This window comes from Mustela putorius, unplaced genomic scaffold (assembly GCF_011764305.1).
Source record: "Mustela putorius furo isolate JIRA1106 unplaced genomic scaffold, ASM1176430v1.1 tig00003869_pilon_pilon_pilon, whole genome shotgun sequence".
Classification (NCBI taxonomy): domain Eukaryota; kingdom Metazoa; phylum Chordata; class Mammalia; order Carnivora; family Mustelidae; genus Mustela; species Mustela putorius.
In genome coordinates, this window is record NW_025422021.1 from 18,450,761 (window position 1) to 18,474,872 (window position 24,112).

The window sequence follows — 24,112 nt, forward strand, 5'->3', positions numbered from 1 at the left end:
GACATATTTGAAGACAGTAGATAATTAAAAGTAGTAGATACTAAAGATAGTAGATAATTAAATTACTAAGCTCCTACCCCATTCCAATGGCCATTTGATGCATTTTATCATCCAAAGACAAGGGATCAAGGTAATCAGTTCATTACTGAATCTCCATAAGGAGTCGAAACACTCAGTTTTATCATTGAACCTTTGAGGGAAGTTCAACCACCACTCAAGTTAAGAAATTTATTTTTCCGGGTGCCTGGGTGGCTCAGTGGGTTAAAGCCTCTGCCTTCGGCTCAGGTCATGATCCCAGGGTCCTGGGATCGAGTCCCACATCGGGCTCTCTGCTCCGCAGGGAGCCTGCTTCCTCCCCCACCCCCACCCCCGCCTGCCTCTCTGCCTACTTGTGATTTCTCTCTCTCTGTCAAATAAATAAAAATTAAAAAAGAAAAAGAAATTTATTTTTCCCACCCCAGTTAATAATAATAACTTTCATTTATTGCTTAATTTTTATACACCGGATTCCATCTACCTATTTTACAAGTATTCTCTAATTTCATCTTCCCAACAACACTATAGGTGAAGCGCTTTCCCTTCTTATCCTCATTTTACAGATGAGGAAGCTGGGTTTTGGGGAGATTAAGTAATCTGCCCAAGGCCACCCCATGAATAACAGTAGAGCTGGGTTAGTCCAGTTCCAGGGGCTCCATAGTGCTCCCTATCCAGGAAATTCACTACTCACTGGCATTGCCTCAGCATTTTCTGAATGTTTAAAATAGTCTAAAATAAGAAACCATTAAAAATAAATTATTCATACTGTTGACATCTCAGACAGTGCTAATACTACCACCCAGAATGTGAATGTGACAAGAGCATTGTGTAAATTGGGCTAGTTCTTCATTTTTCGAATGAAAGGCATCTATATAATCCTTCCTGGATATTCTGTGAAGGTACTGCTGGTCCCGTGTTACTCTGTCAACTTCATCAACTATCTAAGTATGTTCATAATTGCTATGATTTCATTGTATCTCTGATTGTGAGGTTAAAACTGTATGTGTTGGTAATTATTATGTTGTTTCTTTTTTATGCCTAATGTATTGTTAGGTGCATTGACAAATTTTTGCCAGCTCAGTCTTTTTGTTAATAATGGTTCTGTATAAAATGTCTTTCTTAGCTCACATGACTTCTTCCAATTTGCTTTCACTTAGTCAGCTTTCTTTAGATGTAACCATGTGACTGGGGAAATAAGAGAAATAGGTAAGTATTAGAATATTTGCCTCCCAGTAAACAGTCCCATTTGACCCAAACCGTAAGGCTCGCTAAACCATGGGCTATTCCATTATTCTTGTTGATAGTTTTTTTGTTGTTGTTTTTGTTTTCTAAGATTTTTATTTATTCATTTGACAGAGAGAGACAACAGTGAGAGGTGTTACACAAGCAGGGGGAGTAGGAGAGGGAGAATTGACTCCCTACCCAGCAGGGAGCCCTATGTGGGGCTCGATGCAGGGCTCGATCCCAGGACCTGGGATCATGACCTGAGCTGAAGGTGGATGCTTGATGACTGAGCCACCCAGGCACCCCAACAAATAGTTTTTCTAAGTGTACCTTCTGCCTCTTCAAATAAATAACATCTATATCTTTTGAACTTAATTCTCTTCCCTAAGCCATCACTCGTACCTAAAACAGCCCACATCCAAAGTGTATACTAAAATACTACTTTTGAAGATACTCTTTTTTTTTAATTTTTTTTTATAAACATATATTTTTATCCCCAGGGGTACAGGTCTGTGAATCACCAGGTTTACACACTTCACAGCACTCACCAAAGCACATACCCTCCCCAATGTCCATAATCCCACCCCCTTCTCCCAAACCCCCTCCCCCCAGCAACCCTCAGTTTGTTTTGTGAGATTAAGAGTCACTTATGGTTTGTCTCCCTCCCAATCCCATCTTGTTTCATTGATTCTTCTCGTACCCACTTAAGCCCCCATGTTGCATCACCACTTCCTCATATCAGGGAGATCATATGATAGTTGTCTTTCTCTGCTTGACTTATTTCGCTAAGCATGATACGCTCTAGTTCCATCCATGTTGTCGCAAATGGCAAGATTTCATTGCTTTTGATGGCTGCATAGTATTCCATTGTGTATATATACCACATCTCCTTGATCCATTCAACTGTTGATGGACATCTAGGTTCTTTCCATAGTTTGGCTATTGTGGACATTGCTGCTATAAACATTGCTGCTATAAACGGGTGCACGTGCCCCTTTGGATCACTATGTTTGTAACTTTAGGGTAAATACTCAATAGTGCAATTGCTGGGTCATAGGGCAGTTCTATTTTCAACATTTTGAGGAACCTCCATGCTGTTTTCCAGAGTGGCTACACCAGCTTGCATTCCCACCAACAGTGTAGGAGGGTTCCCCTGTCTCCGCATCCTCGCCAGCATCTGTCATTTCCTGACTTGTTTATTTTAGCCATTCTGACTGGTGTGAGGTGATATCTCATTGTGGTTTTGATTTGTATTTCCCTGATGCCGAGTGATATGAGCACTTTTTCATGTGTCTGTTGGCCATCTGGATGTCTTCTTTGCAGAAATGTCTGTTCATGTCCTCTGCCCATTTCTTGATTGGATTATTTGTTCTTTGGGTGTTGAGTTTGCTAAGTTCTTTATAGATTCTGGACACTAGTCCTTTATCTGATATGTCATTTGCAAATATCATCTCCCATTCTGTCAGTTGTCTTTTGATTTTGTTAACTGTTTCCTTTGCTGTGCAAAAGCTTTTGATCTTGATGAAATCCCAATAGTTCATTTTTTCCCTTGCTTCCCTTGCCTTTGGCGTTGTTCCTAAGAAGATGTTGCTGTGGCTGAGGTCGAAGAGGTTGCTGCCTGTGTTCTCCTCAAGGATTTTGATGGATTCCTTTCGCACATTGAGGTCCTTCATCCATTTTGAGTCTATTTTTGTGTGTGGTGTAAGGAAATGGTCCAATTTCATTTTTCTGCATGTGGCTGTCCAATTTTCCCAGCACCATTTATTGAAGAGGCTGTCTTTTTTCCATTGGACATTCTTTCCTGCTTTGTCGAAGATTAGTTGACCATAGAGTTGAGGGTCTATTTCTGGGCTCTCTATTCTGTTCCATTGATCTATGTGTCTGTTTTTGTGCCAGTACCATGCTGCCTTGATGATGACAGCTTTGAAATAGAGCTTGAAGTCTGGAATTGTGATGCCACCAACGTTGGCTTTCTTTTTCAATATCCCTTTGGCTATTCGAGGTCTTTTCTGGTTCCATATAAATTTTAGCATTATTTGTTCCATTTCTTTGAAAAATATGGATGGTACTTTGATAGGAATTGCATTAAATGTGTAGATTGCTTTAGGTAGCATAGACATTTTTACAATATTTATTCTTCCAATCCAGGATCATGGAACATTTTTCCATTTCTTTGTGTCTTCCTCCATTTCTTTCATGAGTACTTTATAGTTTTCTGAGTATAGATTCTGTGTCTCTTTGGTTAGGTTTATTCCTAGGTATCTTATGGTTTTGGGTGCAATTGTAAATGGGATTGACTCCTTAATTTCTCTTTCTTCTGTCTTGCTGTTGGTGTAGAGAAATGCAACTGATTTCTGTGCATTTGAAGATACTCTTAGGATTAAAACAAGTCACTGTTCCCACAACCTCAAAAGACTGAATTCCAGGAACATTGAAGACTTTCACAACATGACCTTCTACCCCTCAAAGCCTCCTCCATCACTTCCCGTTCCATGTGATATAACCTGGTATACTGTTAATCTGTTCAGATCAAGTTGCTTAGCAAACTAAGTGCTTCATGTGTCCATGTCTTTACAGCAGCCAGAGGCTATCACTTCCCTTTTCTTAAATCCATTCAGTGGCTTCCCTTTTGCTGTGGAAGGCATTACAGTGCCCACAGGGGGTTTGTTCTGCTGCTGCTCTCCCCTCTTCCTGCTCTGTTGTCGCTCAGCCCTGGATCTCTCACCACTTTCCCCTCAGCTTAATTGGTTTTAGCCACACTGACTGTCTGCTCCTCAGCCTCGGGGCTTATCCCAATAAGCTAAGGCCACCATAAAGAAGTACTACAGACTGGGTGGCTTGAATTATAGAAATACATTTTCTCACAGTTCTTGAGGCTCAAAGTCCAAGATCAAGGTGCTGGCAGGTTTAGTCCCTGGTGAAAACTCTCTACTTGACTTACAGAGGGCTGCCTTCTCACTGGTTCCTCACATGGCTTTTCCTCTCTGTACACACACTCTTAGTATCTCTTCTTCTTCTTACAAGGACACTAGTCCTTTTGGATTAGGGCCACACTGTTATGACCTCATTTAGCCATAAATACCTCCTTGTAAGTCCTGTCTCCAAATACAGTCACACTGGGGTTAGGGCTTCAGTGCATGAATTTTAGAGGATGTAATTCAGCCCCACACCAGGCAGGGCTTTCACATGTGTTGTTACCTCTTTCCCCAGATACCTTCATAATTCACTTCTCAACTTCATCAGTTCTTTATTCAGATGTAACCTTCTCAGAGAGGCCTTTCCTACTCTACTAAAAGTTACAGACCTTTCCCTATTCACAGCACTCACTACCCCTTTCTTTATTTTCTCTCTGGTGTTCAATGATACTATCACTCTTCAATCTATTCTGTATTTTTTTTTTATTTCTGTCTCCCCCAACTCCACTAGATCATAAACTACATGAGGGGATTTAGCTAAATTTTGTTTGTTGTTGAACCTGTAACATTTAGAACAGTGCCTGGCACACAGTGGTTTCTGAATAATTGGTTGTTAGAGTGAAATTGGTTTAAATTATGCATGTTTCTTTTCCATGAAACTTCCTTCTTCTCCAAGTTTACTCTTACTCAGCCTGAAAAGCTTAAGCCCCACATTCCCTTGCCTCTTATAAGAGTAACACTTTAGGTATATTCAGTTTCTACACCTACTAAAATGTATTAAAGATTACATTCCCATAAGCTACCATTTGTGAGTACCTACTCTATGTTAGGCACCCTACTCTATGCTAGGAACCAAACTCTAAATGCATCCTCTCATTTCATGCTTCAACTTTAAAAGAGAAGTATAGGTGTTCTGAATGTGCAAGAAAAAGCTAAGACAAGACAAAGAGAAATGAAATAACTCATCAAGTTTAGAACCCAAGTCTCTCTCTATAACTCAAATCCATCTTCTTAAGACTGTAGGCCACTACCCACCACAGTCACAAATGCTGCTCTGGCCTAGCTCAAGGGTCATCTCCTGTGGGCAGCTTTTCACAAACAACTCACTATCAGGAAGAAAGAAAAGTAGCCAGCAAATATTCACTGAACTCCTGTAATATGTTGAGGTTTGTGTGCATGGACTGATAACATCTTGTCTTTGGGAAGCTTACAGTCTGGTTATAAATGTGCTATAAATGGAACATTTTCACAACTCAGTTATTCTGCAGTGCATTCTTGAAGTGGATTATGAGTACAAATGAAGTGCCTATGTATTTGCTCTTCTTATCAAGAGTGGGAAAACATCTGTTGAAAATAATTAAATGGCTAAACAATGGCCCATGAACTCTCCAATCATAGAAATTTCTTCTAGTTCTGTTTTGGGACTTCATTATGGTCTTCTGTTCTATAGTGATATCGATATCAGCAGGCAATTACATATATGGTATGAGTTGAGAGATATCTGGATGGTCTTATCTATACAACCAAAATATTTCTTTTACATGGAGGCTACATTGGAGTTCATCTTGAGTTAAGTGTTGTTTTTCACTATTCCCCTTTAAAAAATAATTTCCTAAGACTAGTAATCCATTATGTCCTTAACAGTCTTATGTGAAACTAATATATTTCATGATGCTCCTCCTTGATAAGAGCAAGTGCATCATATTTCACCTTGGAGTCTTTTATAGTTTGTCTCCCTCCCAATCCCATCTTGTTTCATTTATTCCTTGCCTACCCCCCAACCCCCCCATGTTGCCTCTCAACTTCCTCATATCAGGGAGATCATATGATAATTGTCTTTCTGTGATTGACTTATTTCACTAAGCATAATACCCTCTAGTTCCATCCACATCATCGCAAATGGCCAGATTTCATTTCTTTTGATGGCAGCATAGTGTTCCATTGTCTCTATATACCACATCTTCTTTATCCATTCATCTGTTGATGGACATCTAGCTTCTATCCATAGTTTGGCAATTGTGGACATTGAAGGCAGAAAGATTATAGAGCAGGGTAGTCCATACTTGGCTGTTGTATTTACCTTCTCTGGATCTGCCCAAAGGGCAGAGCTGACACTGTCTTTCCTAGATAGGCTCCTCAGAACTCTTGCAGGACTCTGCCTCCCTTCAGGTTCCTTCCCTTGCTGGTTCTATCCCTGCACTCTGGAGTTTCTTGCCTATTTCTTCCTTGGCCTCCAGCGTCTGGTAGTTTGCTATCTCTCTCTTCCTCTGCAGTTCCTTCATCCCCATCCCTGGAGGACCCTGTGCCCACTCCTGGTCCAGAAGACTTGACCTTGAGGCCCTTCTGCCAATACTTGGTTATACATGCCTGTCCCAATAATTATTCCCATTGTCTCTGCCACAGAAATTGAGAGGTTGTTCCTTTTCATCCCTCTACACCCTCATGGTTGAGTTCCCACTATGACCTACCATTCATCCACATAGCTTTCAAATACCAATTGTCCATGTCTCTCATCTTCAGAAAACATATTCCAAAGGTCCTAGAGGGGGCCTTTAAAATCCCTTAATTAGGCCTGGCCTTGGAAAGTGGTAGCACTTGAGGGTGGAAGGAGGGAAGCTCCAGCAATGGGCCAGTCCTCTCCAAAAAGATCACTTCCCCAATCCTCTCACCACTCTCCTCTCCCTAACTGTTCTAACATCCTGGATATAAAGGCTCTATAGCTATTTCCTTCACAATCTGCATGTGTAAATTGGAAAGACATTGTTCTCACTTTAGTTCCTTGATAGTTATTAGCATATCACATGAGTGAAAATTGAGAAAGGGAGAATTCTATTCTAATATCAAAGTACACAGGTATTAATTCATTTGGTCCCCAGAACAATTCTATGAAGTAAGAATCCCCTTCATTGTACAGAAGAGTAAACTGAGTTGCTGTGGCATTTCTAAAACCATACATTTACTCAGCAGTTAAAGGATGGAGCCAGGATTCAGATTCAGACACTCTGGTTACAGAGTGATACTCTCAAGCAATAGATTATAAACTATTTTCTACAGATTCAAAAACATGGAAAATTAATTAGCACTAAAGTCGAGTTGCACTTGACTAAGGAAACAAAAATCAGAAAACTACTGTCCTGTAAATTACTATTAGACTTTTACTGACCTTACCAAATGGTGGGACCGAATACCGAATTTTGTTATGCAACAAAAATTTGAAATGTAATCAATAAACACATTAATTCCATTTGTATATAAATATGCTGTAGTGTCTCTCAACCCAAAAAATCCAATGTCTGATCACTTCAAAAATTTTTCTAGTTACCAGCCCCAGTTTCTGATCACCTTTTTAGTAAAGCACCTCAAAAGACTTTCCTGTAATTGTGTACACTTCTATTCTTTTTTTTTTTTTTAAGAATTTATTTTAAAGTAAGCTCTGTAGTCAATGTAGACCTTGAACTCACAACCCTGAGATCAAGAGTCACCTGCTCTACCAACTGAGCCAGCCAGGCACCCACTGTACACTTCTATTCTTGTTCATTCTTACATGTATTCCAAATAATTTCCTAGCCCCTAATCTACCTAATCTACTAAAAGAAGTTACCCTTGACTTGATCTTTTCTTAGCCCTCACTGAGCCTATTAGCAAGTTTTTTGTAGTTGATTCATGCCCTCCTCTAGCAATACTTTCTTCTCTTAACCCCCAGTGCACTAGACTCTGAATTTGCTTCTCACTTCTATGTCTCCTCTACAATGTTCTCTGGTTATTCATCTTCCCTTCTTTGATGTTGTAGTCCCTTAATGTTGAGCTCAAAATCCAACTTCTCTATTTGTTCCCTAGATGACCTTGTACTATTTTTAAATATAATCCATTTCCTAATTACTCTCAAGTTCATAGGTCTGGCTTGGATCAATCCCTGAACCAAACTGCAGTGTCCTATACCCAACTGCCTTCTAGACATCTGCATTTGGATATCTAATAAGCAACCACAGACCTAACATAACCCAAAACTATAGATTTACACAATTCCCAGAACCACCTCTTTCCACAGTCCTCCCCATTTTAATAAATAAGCATCTCCATTCTTCCACTTTCTCAACCTCCAAGATTGGACTTGTTTGTGACCCCTCTCATTCCCGCACATGCCATGTATTACACCAGCAAGCCCTATAATCCCTACCTTGAAAACCATCTCAAACAGACCCTTTCTCACCATCTTCAGCACCACCCTGGTCCAGACACTCTTACTGCTTGTCAGTATTAGTGTGATATTTTCCTACTGGCTTCCCTGGTTTTGTGCTGGTATACCAAGCTATTTTTCACACAGAAGTCAGAGGGGTAGTTTTAAGTCAAATCATGTCAGCCTCTGCACAAAAACCTTCTTGTGTAACTGAGAAGAAAGTTCCAAATCCATGCATGAGCTTTCTACATGGTGTGGTTTCCTACTCCTCCTACAATCTTACCTACTTTTCAATCACATCCTACCCAACAACCAACATACTGCACTAGCTACACTGGCTTCCACATTGTTCCTTGAGCTTACAACCCTGCTTTTAACTGAAGACTTTTGTACTTGCAGTTTTCTCTGCCTCCTGCACTCTATCCATGGACCACACAGTGAACACCATTGCTTCTTTTATGTCTTTGCTTACATGTCATTTTCAAAAGAAATGCATCCCCTTACTACTATTATGATCTATCTTCTTATTCTGCTCTCTCTTCCTTCATTGTACTTATTTTTACTTCATATATTAGGTGTCTATTCATTTATATATTATGATAATGTAAATTCCATAAGAGCAGAAGCTTTGGTTTATTTATTGCTGTTTTTGTCATCACCACCTGGGAACCCAGACCAGTGTGTGACCCAACACTAGGTACTCAATACACATTTATTGATTTTAGGGGACATATGTATGCCCTGTGAATACAAACAGTAGAATAGAATGCTTGGGTGTCTCAGTTGAATAAGTGCCTGCCTTCAGCTCAGGTCATGACCTCAGGGTCTTGGGATCAAGCCCTCACTGGGCTCCTTGCTTTGTGTAGAGCCTGCTTCTCCTTCTCTCTCTGCCTGCAGCTCCCCCTATGTGTGCTCTGTCAAATAAATAAATGAAATATATTTTTAAAAAACAGTAGAATAAAACGTCTTTAAAGTAGCTCAAAGGGAGGAGTCCTGGTCTTTTATTTTTAAATGAGAAAGCTAGGAATATACCACCAATTTATTAATAAAACAAAAATTATTCAGATTACCTGAGTTTGTTTGCTGTATGGCCACAGTTAAAAATTAACATACTAGACATTTTATTATAATGAGCATTATTCTCCTAAGCAGCTTTTCCTGGTTTTGAGAATGTTTTTACTCAGGAGACAAAACATGGAAATGAACCTGGGTTTAACTAATATTTGTATAATTGCATGTATAATTGTAAAATTATTAGATAATCTTATTGTAAATAAGCTTCTTAACAAACACTATTAATTCCATTTGAATACTGATTCATTTTAACAAGGTGATTGAACTTTTTCTTTCTAGATTGGTTTTGTTCTCTAATTTACATATTATTGAGTGTGCCTGGTTTTTTTCTTCATTGCTAGATTAGTGTTTGCTGGATCGTATTTCCATTTCTCTTTTTCCCAATGTTGCATTCAAGAACAGTATTTAGGAGCACACAGTAATGCCTTCTTAAAAGAATGTTACTTTACAAAAGTAATACCTTGACAGAACTTGGGAGTTTGCGAATGATGCAAGCTAAAAAGTTTTTTCTCTATAAAATGTATTTAATTCTCCTTCTCTTTTAAATTCCATTTATCTCCTTTCAATATCTGCTTTCCAGGATGCTTTGCAAGATTGATGGAGACATTAAATCCAAAAACTAAAAGGGAAAAAATTGTAAATGTGAATTTTCAGTTGACTTTAGAGGAGATATATTGCTTAATAGAAACACACAGGAAACAATGCTAGTGGGCAGTAAATCCCAGATTAATTACATATATTCAATATGCTATGGAGACAATGCATATAACTGAACTTTTTTATAAAGCACTATAGTTTTATGATTTTTAGCACTAGCCAGTAAATTTACAAGCATTAGTATTGCAATACGTGATTTTGCCCCTATTACCAGAAGCGAAATTACTATGCTCTATTACCAACCTATTAGATCTCTATTCCCACATCTTTTATTTATTGATTTTTTAAAAATCTGTGCTTTATATCTTGTGGTACAATCAGCAATACACTTCAATTGTTGGAATATTTGAAACTGCTAAGTAACAAATCAGTGAATTCACAATGATATTCTAAATGATCCAAGAAATCTCATTTTAAGTGGTTAAATCAATATGTATTTTGGTTCATTAGCAGAATACACAATGGCTATTTCTAGCATCTTCTCAGTCTTTCTGTTTAGCCAGTTTGTATTGTAATGCCTGGCCTGAAGCAATTCTATTTTTAGTTCTAATGGAACGGTCTTAAATTGTTTATTTTCTGTTTACTAAAGTCATCCCGTTTGTTACCATGGAAACTATGACAAGTCTTCTAGCTAACTATTTTATTAAATGAATCGAAGATATAGCTGAAGACTATGAAGGTGCAGCATGTCATTCTTAAGACATACTTTTCAACATCTATAAAACCATGGCCGTATTTATAGAAAATACGAGATTAATTATAAATAAGATCTTCTACACTTCAAATCTGGCAGGCTATTGACATTTAAAAATCTGAATCATAATTAGCACATAGACTTCCCCAACTAACCAAGAGTCCATGTTCTAAAAGTGTTTTTGTAAGTCAGTTCCTTAGAAATTAGAACATGTTCACTCATACAAACAATTTCATAAATAGCAAGTAGATCTCTAGGCCCACCCTCCAAAGCTCTTCCATCTGTGATGTCTCAGTCTATAGCAATACTAGCAATAGTCTTTGTTCTCAGCTCTGGCAGTAGGAGCCAGGTTTTAGGGATGAAAAAAGAGGAAAGAATTTTCTCACACTTACTTTGTTTTTAATAGTTATAGCACACATAGGACACCATTTTGGAATACTAGTCCACTGGTCTTAGGGATGTTGAGCTTCCAACTACATTCTTCCTGTTATTTGACAATGCCCTGGCCTCAGGCTCCTGATCTCTCACTTTCTCACAGCTCCCTCTGTATCCAGGTCCAGCTTGCTCCCAACCTGCTCCTCTCTCTGCACTGAACCACCATTTTCCTCAAGATTCACAATGGTTCCAGCTAGTCAAAAAAAAAAAAAGTTAAAAAATTGCTCTATTGTCTGAATGCTTGAGAACTTTTCCTGAAGTTTTGCATTTTAAAAATAAAATACTTTTGAACCCAAACAAATCCCTAACCTGAAATTTCCATTACCATGACTAAAAAAAAAAGAAATATCTAGAGGGTAAAGATGTAAGCTACTTTAAGGAAATACTTAGTTCTAGAAATCAAGCTCAAGAAGTCAGTCAGAAGTCAATTGATTTAAAAGAAATCAACATCTTGACAGAATTCTCTAAATCTTGGATCTTGGATTTTCTGTTAGAGGATGGATGACAGTAGTTAATTGTAAACTGAGTCATTCTTTTGTTCTCATTTCCAGAAAAGTCTAATAAAATATATCTTATTAGCCCCACAATTGTGCTTTAAAAAGAATATCATCTTTTCAGTTAAGGAATTAAATTAACACAGTAATATATACAAAATATTGTTCTTATTTTCTAACAGATTACATACCAAATAAAATCATTATAATTTGGGCACTGTGAATTTTGCAGATAAAAAGAAAAGAAGTATTGGAATATATACAGAGTCAATAACTTACTATTTTATACCCAGGAAATTAAAAGAAAAAAAAAAGAAATAATTTAGCACAAAGATCAAGATGACACAAATGAGTTATCTTTCTGTTCATATAGCTATATTTTATACAAATTCAGAATTAATCAAAATATATATAAGAAGCCTGAGTTTTTCTACAAAGTTAAAGAATATGCTTTTTCCCCTATACTATTACAGTGGTAGGTGTGAAGACAAATAATATTTGATGTTCTGTTTTTCCATAAGGAAGTACCCAAATTTGCCTTTAAGGTCTTTATGTCAAAATTTGTACATTTTTATGTAAATAGACATGCAATGAAATATGAAATAAAAGTCAAATTATTTTTCTTAAATTTTAATAGTCATTTATGATAGAAAATTCTAAAGGTTTATTATAATTTTAATATTACTAACATTTCAAAATGAAAGCATGTTTTTGACCTAACATTCATTTTTCATCTCCTTAGGGTCCACTTTCATTTGTAACACTCACATAATTCCAGTGAAAAACCAAGAGGGTGTGGCTATGATGTTCATCATTAATTTTGAATATGTGACAGATGAAGAAAATGCTGCCTCCCCAGAGAGGGTAAACCCAATATTACCAGTCAAAACTGTAAACCGTAAGTAAAAGGCAACATGTACATAATGCTATTGATATTCTGCTACTGATATTACTGCTACTAGTAATTTTAATACGTTCTTCATTTGAGTGTGATTTCAAAATATGTTTCCATTATAATTTTGTAATTAAAAAAAAAACATAACTGTCATTACCCTTTGGTGCCTTACAGAATTGATCAGTTGCTTTTACAGCCATTTGACTTGGTTGTACTGTTGTTAATCCAATCCCCTACATGGACTTAAAGGTTGTTTCCAAATTTGGGGCATTACAAACAATGCCAGAATGAATTGAGTACCTGTATGTATATTTTGGGAAAATTATTTTCAGGGGAAGAGTCGATAAGTGGGATTTCTAGGTCAAAAGGTAAATGCATATGCAATTTTTTAGCATCTACTAAATTCCCCTCCCTAGAGTTTGAACCATTTTACACTACCATCAACAATGTAATAGATCTTTCTGCCAAAGCCATGATAACAGAATGAGTCAGTCTTCTCGATAATTGTCATTATGATAGGTGAGAAGTAGTACCTCATTTAGTTCTACTTTACATTTCTTTTCTTTCTTTTTTTCTTAATATTCTACTTATTTGACAAAGAGAAAGAAATCACAAGTAGGCAGAGAGGCAAGCAGAGAGGGGAGAAAGCAGGCTCCCTGCTGAGCAGAGAGCCCGATGGGATGCGGGGCTCCATTCCAGGACCCTGGGATCATGACCTGAGCTGAAGGCAGAGGCTTTAACCCACTGAGCCACCCAGGTGCCCCTACATTTCTTTTATTATGAATGAGGTTCAGATATTTAAGCAGTAGGACATTTCTTTTCTGTCATCTGTCCATTTCTTACATACATTTTTTGTCTTTTTTTTTTCAAACGGTAAAATCAGTGGCACATCTTCCCAGCAAATATTTTTTTGTCTTTTTCCTGATTTTCGTCATGCAAAGGTTTTGTTGTTGTTTGTTTGTTTATAGTGCAGCTAAATTTATCAAGCATTTCCTTTGTTGATTCTGAATTTTTGAGTTACTATTACCATTCCAAGGTTGTAAAAATTATTTTCTTAGAACTTGTATCGCTTTAGAATCTCTGTTACATTTTAAGTTTAGCTTGGTTTATATCGGTATACACACACACACACACCTTGGTTTAGCAAGGTATATGTTTAATTTATCATTTTATCAACAACTCTCCAGTTGTTCTAACATCATTTATTAGAAAGTCTATCTTTTCATCAATAACTTGAGATGCTACCATTACCAGATACTAAACTTCCTTATGTGCTTGAGTATATTTCTGAACTTCCTATTCTCCTTCGTTAGCTTATTTATCATTCAGAATCACATTGTTTTAAATATACAATGAATCTTTGCTATGACATGCTCCCTTTGACATTAATTTTCAGAGGTTTGCGGTTATTTCTTGCTATAGCATCCTATATGAACTTTAGAAATGACTTGTTCGATAAGGAAAAAAAAATTACTAGATTTGCATTAAGTTTATAAATTAATTTGAGGAATATTAACCTCTTTATGTGTTAAGTCATTCTATACAAGAATATTATATGTACTTTCATTTTTAAATCTAGTATTTGTCTTTCAGGAGTGTTCACAATGTTTTCTTACTCTTTAGTTTGCTACTTGGCATTTAACTTTTTGTTATTGTTGAGATTATAAATAGGATCTTCTTTTTCATTATATCTTCAGATCATTTTTAAGGCTAGTGATTTTTTTCTGAGTATGTTAATTTTATATCCTACTACCTTAGTGAGTTTTCTTAGTTTCCAGTGGCTTATACATTGACTATCATGAATTTTTCAAGTGTCTTATTATCTCAAATAGAGATTATTTTACATTTTTTTCCAATTCCTGTACATCTAATAGTTTTCTCTAGTTCTTTTGTGCTAGCTATTACCTCCAACATATTATTAAATAGAAATTAATGGTAAATAGCATGCCTTGTTCCTGGTTTTTGTGTGAATGGCAAGTTTTTTCATTAATTCAAATGATAGCATTTGGGTTGAGTTGTATGTGTTTTAGACTTTTAAGGCTTTCCATTAACTTATATTTATTAAGAATGGTGTTAAAATTTGCACATTGCCTTTTAAGCATCTGTGGAAATGGGTATGCAATTCTATTTATTTTTATGATATATTTTACTAATGGTCTTACTAACATCTCTGAAAAGAGTCACATATGGTCATGATGTATTTCATTTTCTATTACGCTGTTGGATTTTCTTTATCTAAAATTAATTTAGGATTTTTACATCAGTATTCATTAGGGAGACTCATCTGCAATTTGTGTGTGTGTGTTTATATGTGCAATTTCATCAGGTATTGGTATCAATGTTATAATTCCTTCCAAAAATAATTTGGAAATTCTTTTCTATTTTCCATGCTAAAGAACTATCATATAGTTTGGGGATTATCTGATCTTTAAAAGTTAAGAATGATTCCCCCGTGAAATCATCCAAGTCTGATACTTATTTGTGGAGTAGCTTTTTGACAAATTTCTTTCTTTTTTTCCAGAGATTGGGCTATTCAAGTAGTCCCTTGTCCCTCTCAACTAGTACCAGTTTTATAAAGTCTTATTTCTCAGACTTTTATTAGATTTTAAAAATTTATTTTAGTAGTATTCTGCAAAGTAGTCTTTTATGTTTTTTTAAATGATTTTCCCAGTTCTATTTCTTTATTACATATTTAAACCACTTTTTAGTCTTTCTTTGTTTTAGTTGTATTTTTTAATATATTCCAGAGTTGGTTTTCCTTTGTTTCTTATAAGAAAAAATAATACTTCTCTTTTAATTTATAATTAAAATAGGTAATTATACTTACTGATATAACTACTATGTTTTTTCTTAGTACTAACATATTCTATGTTGAATATACTCTCTTAAAGCATGTCATTATGTTATGTTCTCTTTGTTTTTTTATAAACTTTAACTGTGTGGTTTTGGGTTTGTTTTATCCTGTTTTCGTTTTTGTTTTGGTATTTGAAAATATTTGTATTTTTTTCCAGTAGCTGCCTTTATAGAAAATTGTATATAATGTCCTTAATCTCTCGTTTTCCTCACTGTATTTTGATTTAGTATGAGCTGAATAAAATTAGCCTGTAATTCTTTTCCTCCCCTTTCCACCATGCAGTTTTAGTTAATAATATCTGCTCTAATTCTTATCTTTGCACTCCTAAGAATGGTTTTCTGCCATTCAGTTGGTCAATTTAAATTATATTATTTGATTCCTAATTTTTACCAACAAGGTCCTTGATGAGCTTATTCTGTATTTCCTTCTCCTTCTCCTTTTGTTGTTGTTGTTGTTGTTGTTTTGTTGTTGTTGTTGTTGTTGTTGTTGTTGCAGTATTTCTAGTTTGTCAGAGAACTTTGTTTTGGTATTAAATTTCTAGTGAAAGATATTCAATCCTCAGCACTAGTCTTTACCCCCCACCCGAAAGAAGAAATGTTTTCTAAGACTGCTAACTGAGGTCTTGTGCACTTTTCAAGTCACTTTTTATAGTCTCTTTATTAACCAGTGCTCTGACCACTCAGTTCACATATCTGCTCTCAATATTTCTTACATAGTGTGTTCTTTTCTTCTGTGGGTAAACCATATTTGATACTTTTTCCATCACTCTAAGGAGACCTTTGTACTCCCCCTTTCTTCACTAAGTTTCTGTGTAACTCTATTGTAGTGTGCTTTCCTGAACCAATTCTGCTGGTCTTAGGAATTCATTTCCCTGCCTATATGTAAATTAAAGTGTGTAATGTCTCTGTCTCTAATTACTCTTTAGGCATAGTTTATGGATATTTTTACTTGTCTCATATGTTGATCTCTGTGGTTTTTGGAAGATCCATGAGGAAATTGGAATTTAGGTATCTGTTATTGTCTGTGGGTAGCTGGAAACCTTGTCACAATACCTTAATATTTGGAAAAATATTGTTATCCTGTATATAAACTCAGATAGCAAAGTACATCATTAAATCTAAGTTGAATACTAAATCAAATGCATAACACCTGAGAATTTTTCATAGAATCAGTTTCTTTCTTAGATATGTCCAAATGACAGTACAATATTCTGTTAAACCAATATTGGGAGAACTATATTAATGCAACATGACTCTAATATACTAAATATCTTGCTCTGAACAATATCACACTTGGGGGAAAACTCTTTATCAAAAAATCATCAATATGTCAGTCTCCCAGGTGACATATTTAAAAATTAAATTGAAGTACTTTAAAAGAATTATTGTAATACCAAAGTCTTGTTCCTCTAAGTTGATGACTATTTTTATTTCTTTATATTTCCCACTAACCAATTAAGTCATTATTGAATGATTCCTGGGAGTGTACTTTAGGTAATGACAGCCTGTATCTTGGTCATGAATATCAGTAAGAACTTTTGTTTTGGGGGATGCCTGATTTTATTTCTTCATTGTCTTCACAAATTCTTCATTTTCCCATAGAACAGTTATTTTGCATGGTACAGCAACTTGAATAGAACTGAAAAAAGGAGTTGTGCAATAGCAGCATCGCAAAAAAAAAAAAGGGGGGGGGCCAATTTTTAAAAAAATCAAAGTATTCATTTCAAACTGAAATACAAATGGGGAATTGAAACTGATTCCTTGAATGGAAGATAATCTATACAGTAGCTTTGCAGGATGTAACATATAACCTATGCAATTTTATACTGTGATTAAAATAGCATCTCATGTGTAAGCCATAGCAAATTCAGTAGGATTGCTTTTTATTTTGTGATTATGAGTGGTTTCCCTACACTGCAGCTGTCACTCCTATACAGAGTCATTGGGGAAAATATAAATATGCAGATAAAATCATTTCCAGAGCATTACAAAGGACCATTGTTTACAACCAGTATATTAGATTTGATTATACCCTTCTGTCATTTCATGCTCTGGAATTTCCTTGACTTGATGTCAATTTATGAAGTGTTGATTGTTAAATCAATCAGAAAAGTTGGAGAGAAAAATTACACTTGGTAGCTTCTAATACTATCCAAATTCTGCTTTGTATTATTTCTGACTGTGGGAAAAATCCTGATTTTTTTTCCTTAAAGTACCACTTTACTCCCTGTGTAAAATAAAGGTATTAACTATTTCAACATTGTTGTTCCAGTGGTGACCATCAAACCAAACAAAAAAAAAATGAGTAAATCAAATCTAATATGCTTTTTTTTTTGCAAAAACATCTTAACCTTCAAAATGCCTAATTTTTATATAATAAGAAATATTTAAGTGTGTCAGGATGGGGGTGTGTGCAAGACCCCAAAAGTAAGAATTTAAGTGATAGTAATGAGGAAAAGTCTATTGTTTGTTTGAAAAGATGTGGGTTTCTGTAAATGTAACTGCCTCTCCTGGAGTGAAGACAAAATAAAGAGAAAAATGTGAAGTGACAACACAAGAAACACAGACAAGAAGAAAGTGAAATAGTGTGTAAACCTGGTGATTCACAGACCTGTACCCCTGGGGATAAAAATATATGTTTATAAAAAATAAAAAAATTAAAATAAAGAAATAATAGAAAATAAGCTAAATGCATAGTAGAGAGATGTATCACAAAAAGGAACTATGATAAATTGGACAGAGAAAATTCTAGAGATTTGTTTTGCATTAAATAAAGTGGTGAATCCTTTCTCAATACAAATATCTAATTTCTGGGTCAGGAACCTTACACAACTAAAGTGAGCAGCTTTCTCTGGGAAAAAACTGATTTCTCACAAACTTATTCTCTGTTGAAGATATAGAACAAGCCACAAATAAGTGTCTTATGTCCCCTGCGATGAAGCAAGTACAGAAGAGAGTATTATATTGCTCAGTGTATCAAATTGATAAATACTGCATAATTGAGTCAATTAATTGCTACATAAACAATATAAATGCCAAATAAAATATATAATTAAGTCTTTTCTCATTAATGGTTTCTTTAAAGACCTTAATGTCTGAAGAATGGAAACAATATCAAATGAAAGAGAAAATTGTACTTTTCCTACCAACTAAATGGGGACCGCATCTAAAAGAACTAATGGAATGGGGAAATTCAGGGGTTTTTTCCTATTCTTGTATCTGTTGCTATGAAATATTTGCACAGTGTGGAAGATAACCAAATTATGTGTTTTTGCTAATCAAGTTTAAGAGACTTTCACTTTATTATTCTAAGTAAAATATATTTAAGTTTCATATTAATTTGTAAGTATATTTGAATTTTATATATCTTCTATTTTATGGTAGAGGTTTAGACCTCTTAGGATCACCAGTCTGACCCTTTCATGCACACACATACACACACACACACACACACACACATTTTGTTTGTTAAAAAATTTTCATGGGATTTATGGGGAACCTCATTTAAACAAAAATTTCTTGGTATAACAATATACATCCAAACAGAAAATGAATGCATTTTATATTTTTATCTTATTTTAAAATTGAAGAGTCAGTCTGAGTCCCTAGAAAAGTTGATCTTCAGCTTATATCCCCACATAAATTTTAATAACATTTTTACTCTCCTTATATTAGTTTAAGATAGCTTTTGTCTAAATTTAAGTCTAGTTAATTTACTCTTGCCATCACTGTCAAAAATCTATGAAACAGTCTCATTGTACTAAACTTTAAATATTTCTCAACAAGAAAACAGACCCACATTGTTTCTTTTATTTACAGAAAAACTATGAACTTTATTAATTTATAAATGATTATACTACAAGTCACAATGAGAACTGTTTGTATAAGTTAATTAATGTTTACATAAAACTATAAAGATATATTTTAAATGAAATTAAATGTAAAAATATAATAAAGTTTAATTTTTATAGTCTCTTATCCTTACAGTTCTTTTCAAAAGTGAACATTTTAATCTAATTTAATCTTATTAAGGTATGACAAAGGAGATTCCATTATCTTTGAAATGATTAGAATTGTTGTCTCCAAATCAAAGGAGAATTTCTACTTTTATCCTTATTAAAATAAAAGTTTGAATTACTCTAAAAGCTTTGACTGAAGCTAAGTCTATACATGCAAACTACAGCTGGTAATTTAGGCAATTATCTAACTAATTTAAACCACTAAAAATATATTCATATGCTTTGGACCCAACTATTCTGAATAATTGACACATAAAATACATATTTGCCTGAACAGCTACATTAAATTTGCATCTCAGTTTTCAGACCTCACACTAAGGAACAAAGAAATTTTCTATATCCTGGATTATGAAAGGGCATTCACAGTATTTTCACCATTCTCCACTAGGGCTGAAAGTTATTCTTTAATTCAAAGATGAAGAGCTACAGTAGTTTTATAGAGTTTCCCCCTCAGTGAGCATTACTACAGAGAAAATCTATTATTCAGATGAATTTAATTAATGGTTTTACAATGCAACTAATATTTACTATTATCATAGGTTTGGAAGTTTCCTCTTTTTAAAGATTGAATTTGATCTAGAAAGGAAACTATGACATGATTGCTAAAAGAAATATGGGAAAAGTTCAGTCACAGGTTGCAATCAACTTTATCTTCTGTTTCCCCCCCTAGAATTTGGGCAAAGTACATTTTTCTAAAATTGGGACAATTGCTGGTAGTTGAAAAAAATTATATTTTATCTCTCTATTAACAATGAATCCTAATGACTGTCTAAATCAGCATATCCATGCCAGAAAGTCCTCGTGTGCATATCATTTGGAAACATTTGTTACCTAGCAACATCTAAATCAAGGATGGTCCCTATTCATACTGCATTCAGGCAACTGGTTTCTGTACCGTTTGTATTTAGAATGCTCCATCAAGGGAATCCCTGTCAGTGTGATGAGTATATGGGCATCCCAGATCAATTTGGGTTAAGATGTTCTTTTTTTTTTAATTTGTTCTTTTATTTTTTTTTAAGATTTTATTTATTTATTTGACAGAGAGAGAAAAGGAACACAAATGGGGGGAGTGGGAGAGGGATACGCAGGTGCCCCCTGAGTAGGCAACAGGATGCAGGGCTCAATCCCAAGACCCTGGGATGGTGACCTGAGCTGAAGGCAAACGCTTAATGACTGAGCCATCCAGGCCCCCCTAGTTTAAGATGTTCTTATGCTCACACAATTTGAACGGCTTCTTTAACTTGGCATTTGGAAAAGGAAGAAATCTATTGAAGAGAATCACAATAATAGTATCGATAAATGAAACATTTATGTATTACATAGTTATCACATAAACACCTTATTAGGTAAATATACTTCTGATGGCATTTGTTTTCATTTCCAATCCCTCTTCACTGAGATATTTTAACCTTGGGTAGTTAAAAGCAGCCCATCACCCTGTCCTGTTTTCTGCCTGATCTCCCTTATCCCAAACCTGTCTTTTCTGCTTCTTTGCTTTCACGATGACCTGGCCAGGATGAAAGCAGTATCTCTCAGACATCATCAGCATTTATGAACCTGTTCCAGAAGTTCTCTGCTGCTGCTGCTGCTGCTGCAGCTCCCAGACAGTAACTGCTGCAGCTCCCAGACAGTAACTGCTGCCTAACTGCTACTGCGGCACTACCTTCCCTCACTTCCACCCATGTGTGCCATACCCTAGTGGGTCAGGACTCACATTGCTTCAAGATTCTAATTTGGTTTTACACTTACCGCCTTATTGCAAGTTGCTGCTTTTTCTGTGGTATCTCTCATCCGAGGAAATCTCCCAAGAGTCTTAGCCTTTCAAGGCATTACTGACCACATCTGCTCCTTTAAAGTGTCCCAAATTTACCTTCAGGTTTACTAGATGGATGGACTTCCTGGTGATCTTTTCTGGTCACTAACATTAGGACCACACTGACTGTACTGCATGTTCGTCACCCACAGTTCAAGTTAATCAAGTCAGCCCTGAGTTCACACTGAGTGATCCTTTTTCCCAGTCTAATTGCCAACTGCTGTCTTCTTTGACAATATTATGGGTTGTTCTAGCAGCCTGTGGGCAGTATCATATACTCATTACACACTTAGGAGTAAGAAAGATTCATCTCCTTGCAGAGTGCCTCTATGGAAATTCCTCCCTAAAAAGACAAGGCAGATATATCAATTACCTTCCCTGTTTCTCCCATCAGATTCTATCTATTGCTCTCTCTGACTCAGAGATTAAAGTCATTTTTCTGCACATACAGAGCTATTTGGCTGGAGAAAATCTCAGTGATTTTTAAGGCTTGCAATTTAAGTGTCAGATGTGTGAATACCATGATTTTAGAAAGGCATGTAGACAGTAACTCACAAATCCTTATTTTGTGTGATAATAGCTGATAGTAGACTTAATTTAGATCATAGGGTTTTTTCCTAGACAAAAATCTGGCTATTGTTCCTTTTCTGTTCCTTTTCTGCACTGTGGATACTGTGCTACTCAGTCAGACACCTTCCTCACCCTGCTGCTGTGAATATTGGCTACTGAGGGTCCACAGCTCTGCTCCTCATTGAGAATTGTAGTCAAAGACAGGGAACTGCCTTACATAGGTTATGGACCTTCTCATGGGGTAGCACGAGACTAGCTATACAGGGAGACAAAGGCCAGTTACCATGACTTGAATTCGGCATCACTCTGAAGAACAGAGAGTCAGCAGAAACCCCATCACATTTGCATAAGAGTTTAACTTCCTCTGCCCAATCCTGTCTTCTTCCTTTTTCTCAGGAGTACCTCCTGAGAACGCTCCTCAGAAAGCTTTTAGCACAGACCTTTCTCAGGATCTGACCTCCTTTACTCTTTTGTGAGATGAAATATCTCTGTTCAGGGCCTTCATAATATACCCATTCCCTTCACCCATGTGTGTCTCCTGATACCCAACTATATCCTTTAGTTTGCATGACTGCTTGAACTAAAGTTTCTCTCTACTTTTTAGTCCATAATTCAATGGAAAACCAAGTAAGAATAAATTGTTTCTGGTCTATATTTAACTGGGTTTTCATAGTAAAATTATTAGATAATCGAAGTTCTAAGAGTTTGCAGAAAGGAAGTTGAACTAAGAGAATGATTGGGAATTTGTAATTGTGAGGAAATTCAATGACTAGAAATATATGGAGGACTTTTGGGAAATACTTGTTTGTTTGTTTTTTTAAAAAGATTTTATTTATTTATTTGACAGAGAGAGAGATCACAAGTAGACAGAGGCAGGCAGAGAGAGAGGGAGGAGGAAGCAGGCTCCCCGCTGAGCAGAGAGCCCAATGCAGGGCTCGATTCCAAGACCCTAAGATCATGACCTAAGCCAAAAGCAGAGGCTTAACCACTGAGCCACCCAGGTGTCCCAGTATTTGTTTTTTCTGAAAAAAATATTATTTCTAATATTCCTAAATCAATTCTTAAATTAGAAATATTGTTTTCTTCCAAATTCAAGTAGATAAGAACCAGCTCCCAGAGGAGAAGATAAGAAAGAAAGAGAAATGATGAGACCTTTTCCATTCTGAAAAGTTTAGTAAAACTATATTCTAAAGTCCCATTACCATAGGAGATTGGATAGAAATGCAGCTGTGATCATTATAATTTTGTGAAAACTATGACTAGCATATATATGTAAAGAAACTCAGAACTGGAAGGAATGTTAAGAGTCAACTAATCCCAGGGAACCCCTGGCAAGGTTAGTAGAAGGGTTTTCCTTCAGGGAGAGGGATTTTGTTATTCATTTTCTGATATCAAAAACAAAATTTTGTGTATGCATTTTTCTATATTTATTTAGGAGAGAGTTATGATTTTCATTAGATCCTCAATATGGATATTTATATCCAGATAGATAGATAGATAGATAGATAGATAGAAGTCATAATTCCAGGCTTTTTAAAGAGAACAATGACAGATTATCTGTGTGCCTACATGGGTGAGAAGTACGAAGATCTCAGTTAAATATGATACAGGATATGCAAAGATGAAGCTTCCAAACTTATATTAGGCAGCTTCTTAAAAGTGACATGTTCTGAGAAAGATATTATAGCAGTAGTTCATCCATATGTGTTAGAAACTAGATACATCTTAGATGAAAATCCTGTTCATGTAAGCAGTTTATCAGTACTTAAAATTATTTGGGAGAGTGCACAAATGGGTAAAAACTCTTATTTTGTTGTTCTTATTTCAGATTTGTCAAATGTTACAGTAAACAAAAGGCTAAATGGTATCTATTTTGGTTGTTTAAGTTAGAAAGCAAATCTAGTACAATGTGGAGACTTGACTTATAAGGGTATTTTCCAGTGGTAAAAACCATGACAGGATTATACTCATCTATGCTTTATATTTCCTGCTTGAAAGTGCTAGCATTGAACAAAATTCTCAATGTGTATTCTTTCCGGATGAGCTGCATTTAGACAACTAAATCTGTAATGCAATATAACATGGTCATATGAACCTAGTGATGCAGAAAAGACCATCTGTACCACCTTGGATATGACCAAACTACAAGAGCAAACTAAATGCCTCATGCGGTCATTAATTTAAGAAAGGCAGTGAATTGTTTTTAAAGGAGGAGGGTAATGTAACTAATGAAAAATGAACAAAAGTAGGCATTGA

The 24,112-nt window shown here is 35.6% G+C and overlaps 1 protein-coding gene across 2 annotated transcripts in view; it reads left to right on the forward strand.

The window, feature by feature from the left end:
• The window catches only part of KCNH7 (potassium voltage-gated channel subfamily H member 7), a 486,041-nt gene that overhangs the window by 326,886 nt on the left and 135,043 nt on the right, over positions 1-24,112 (forward strand). For both annotated transcript variants that reach the window (XM_004743962.3, XM_045066785.1), the window contains exon 3: positions 12,449-12,604. In XM_004743962.3, coding sequence (XP_004744019.1) covers positions 12,449-12,604 — 156 coding nt within the window. The remainder of the gene's footprint in view (positions 1-12,448; positions 12,605-24,112) is intronic.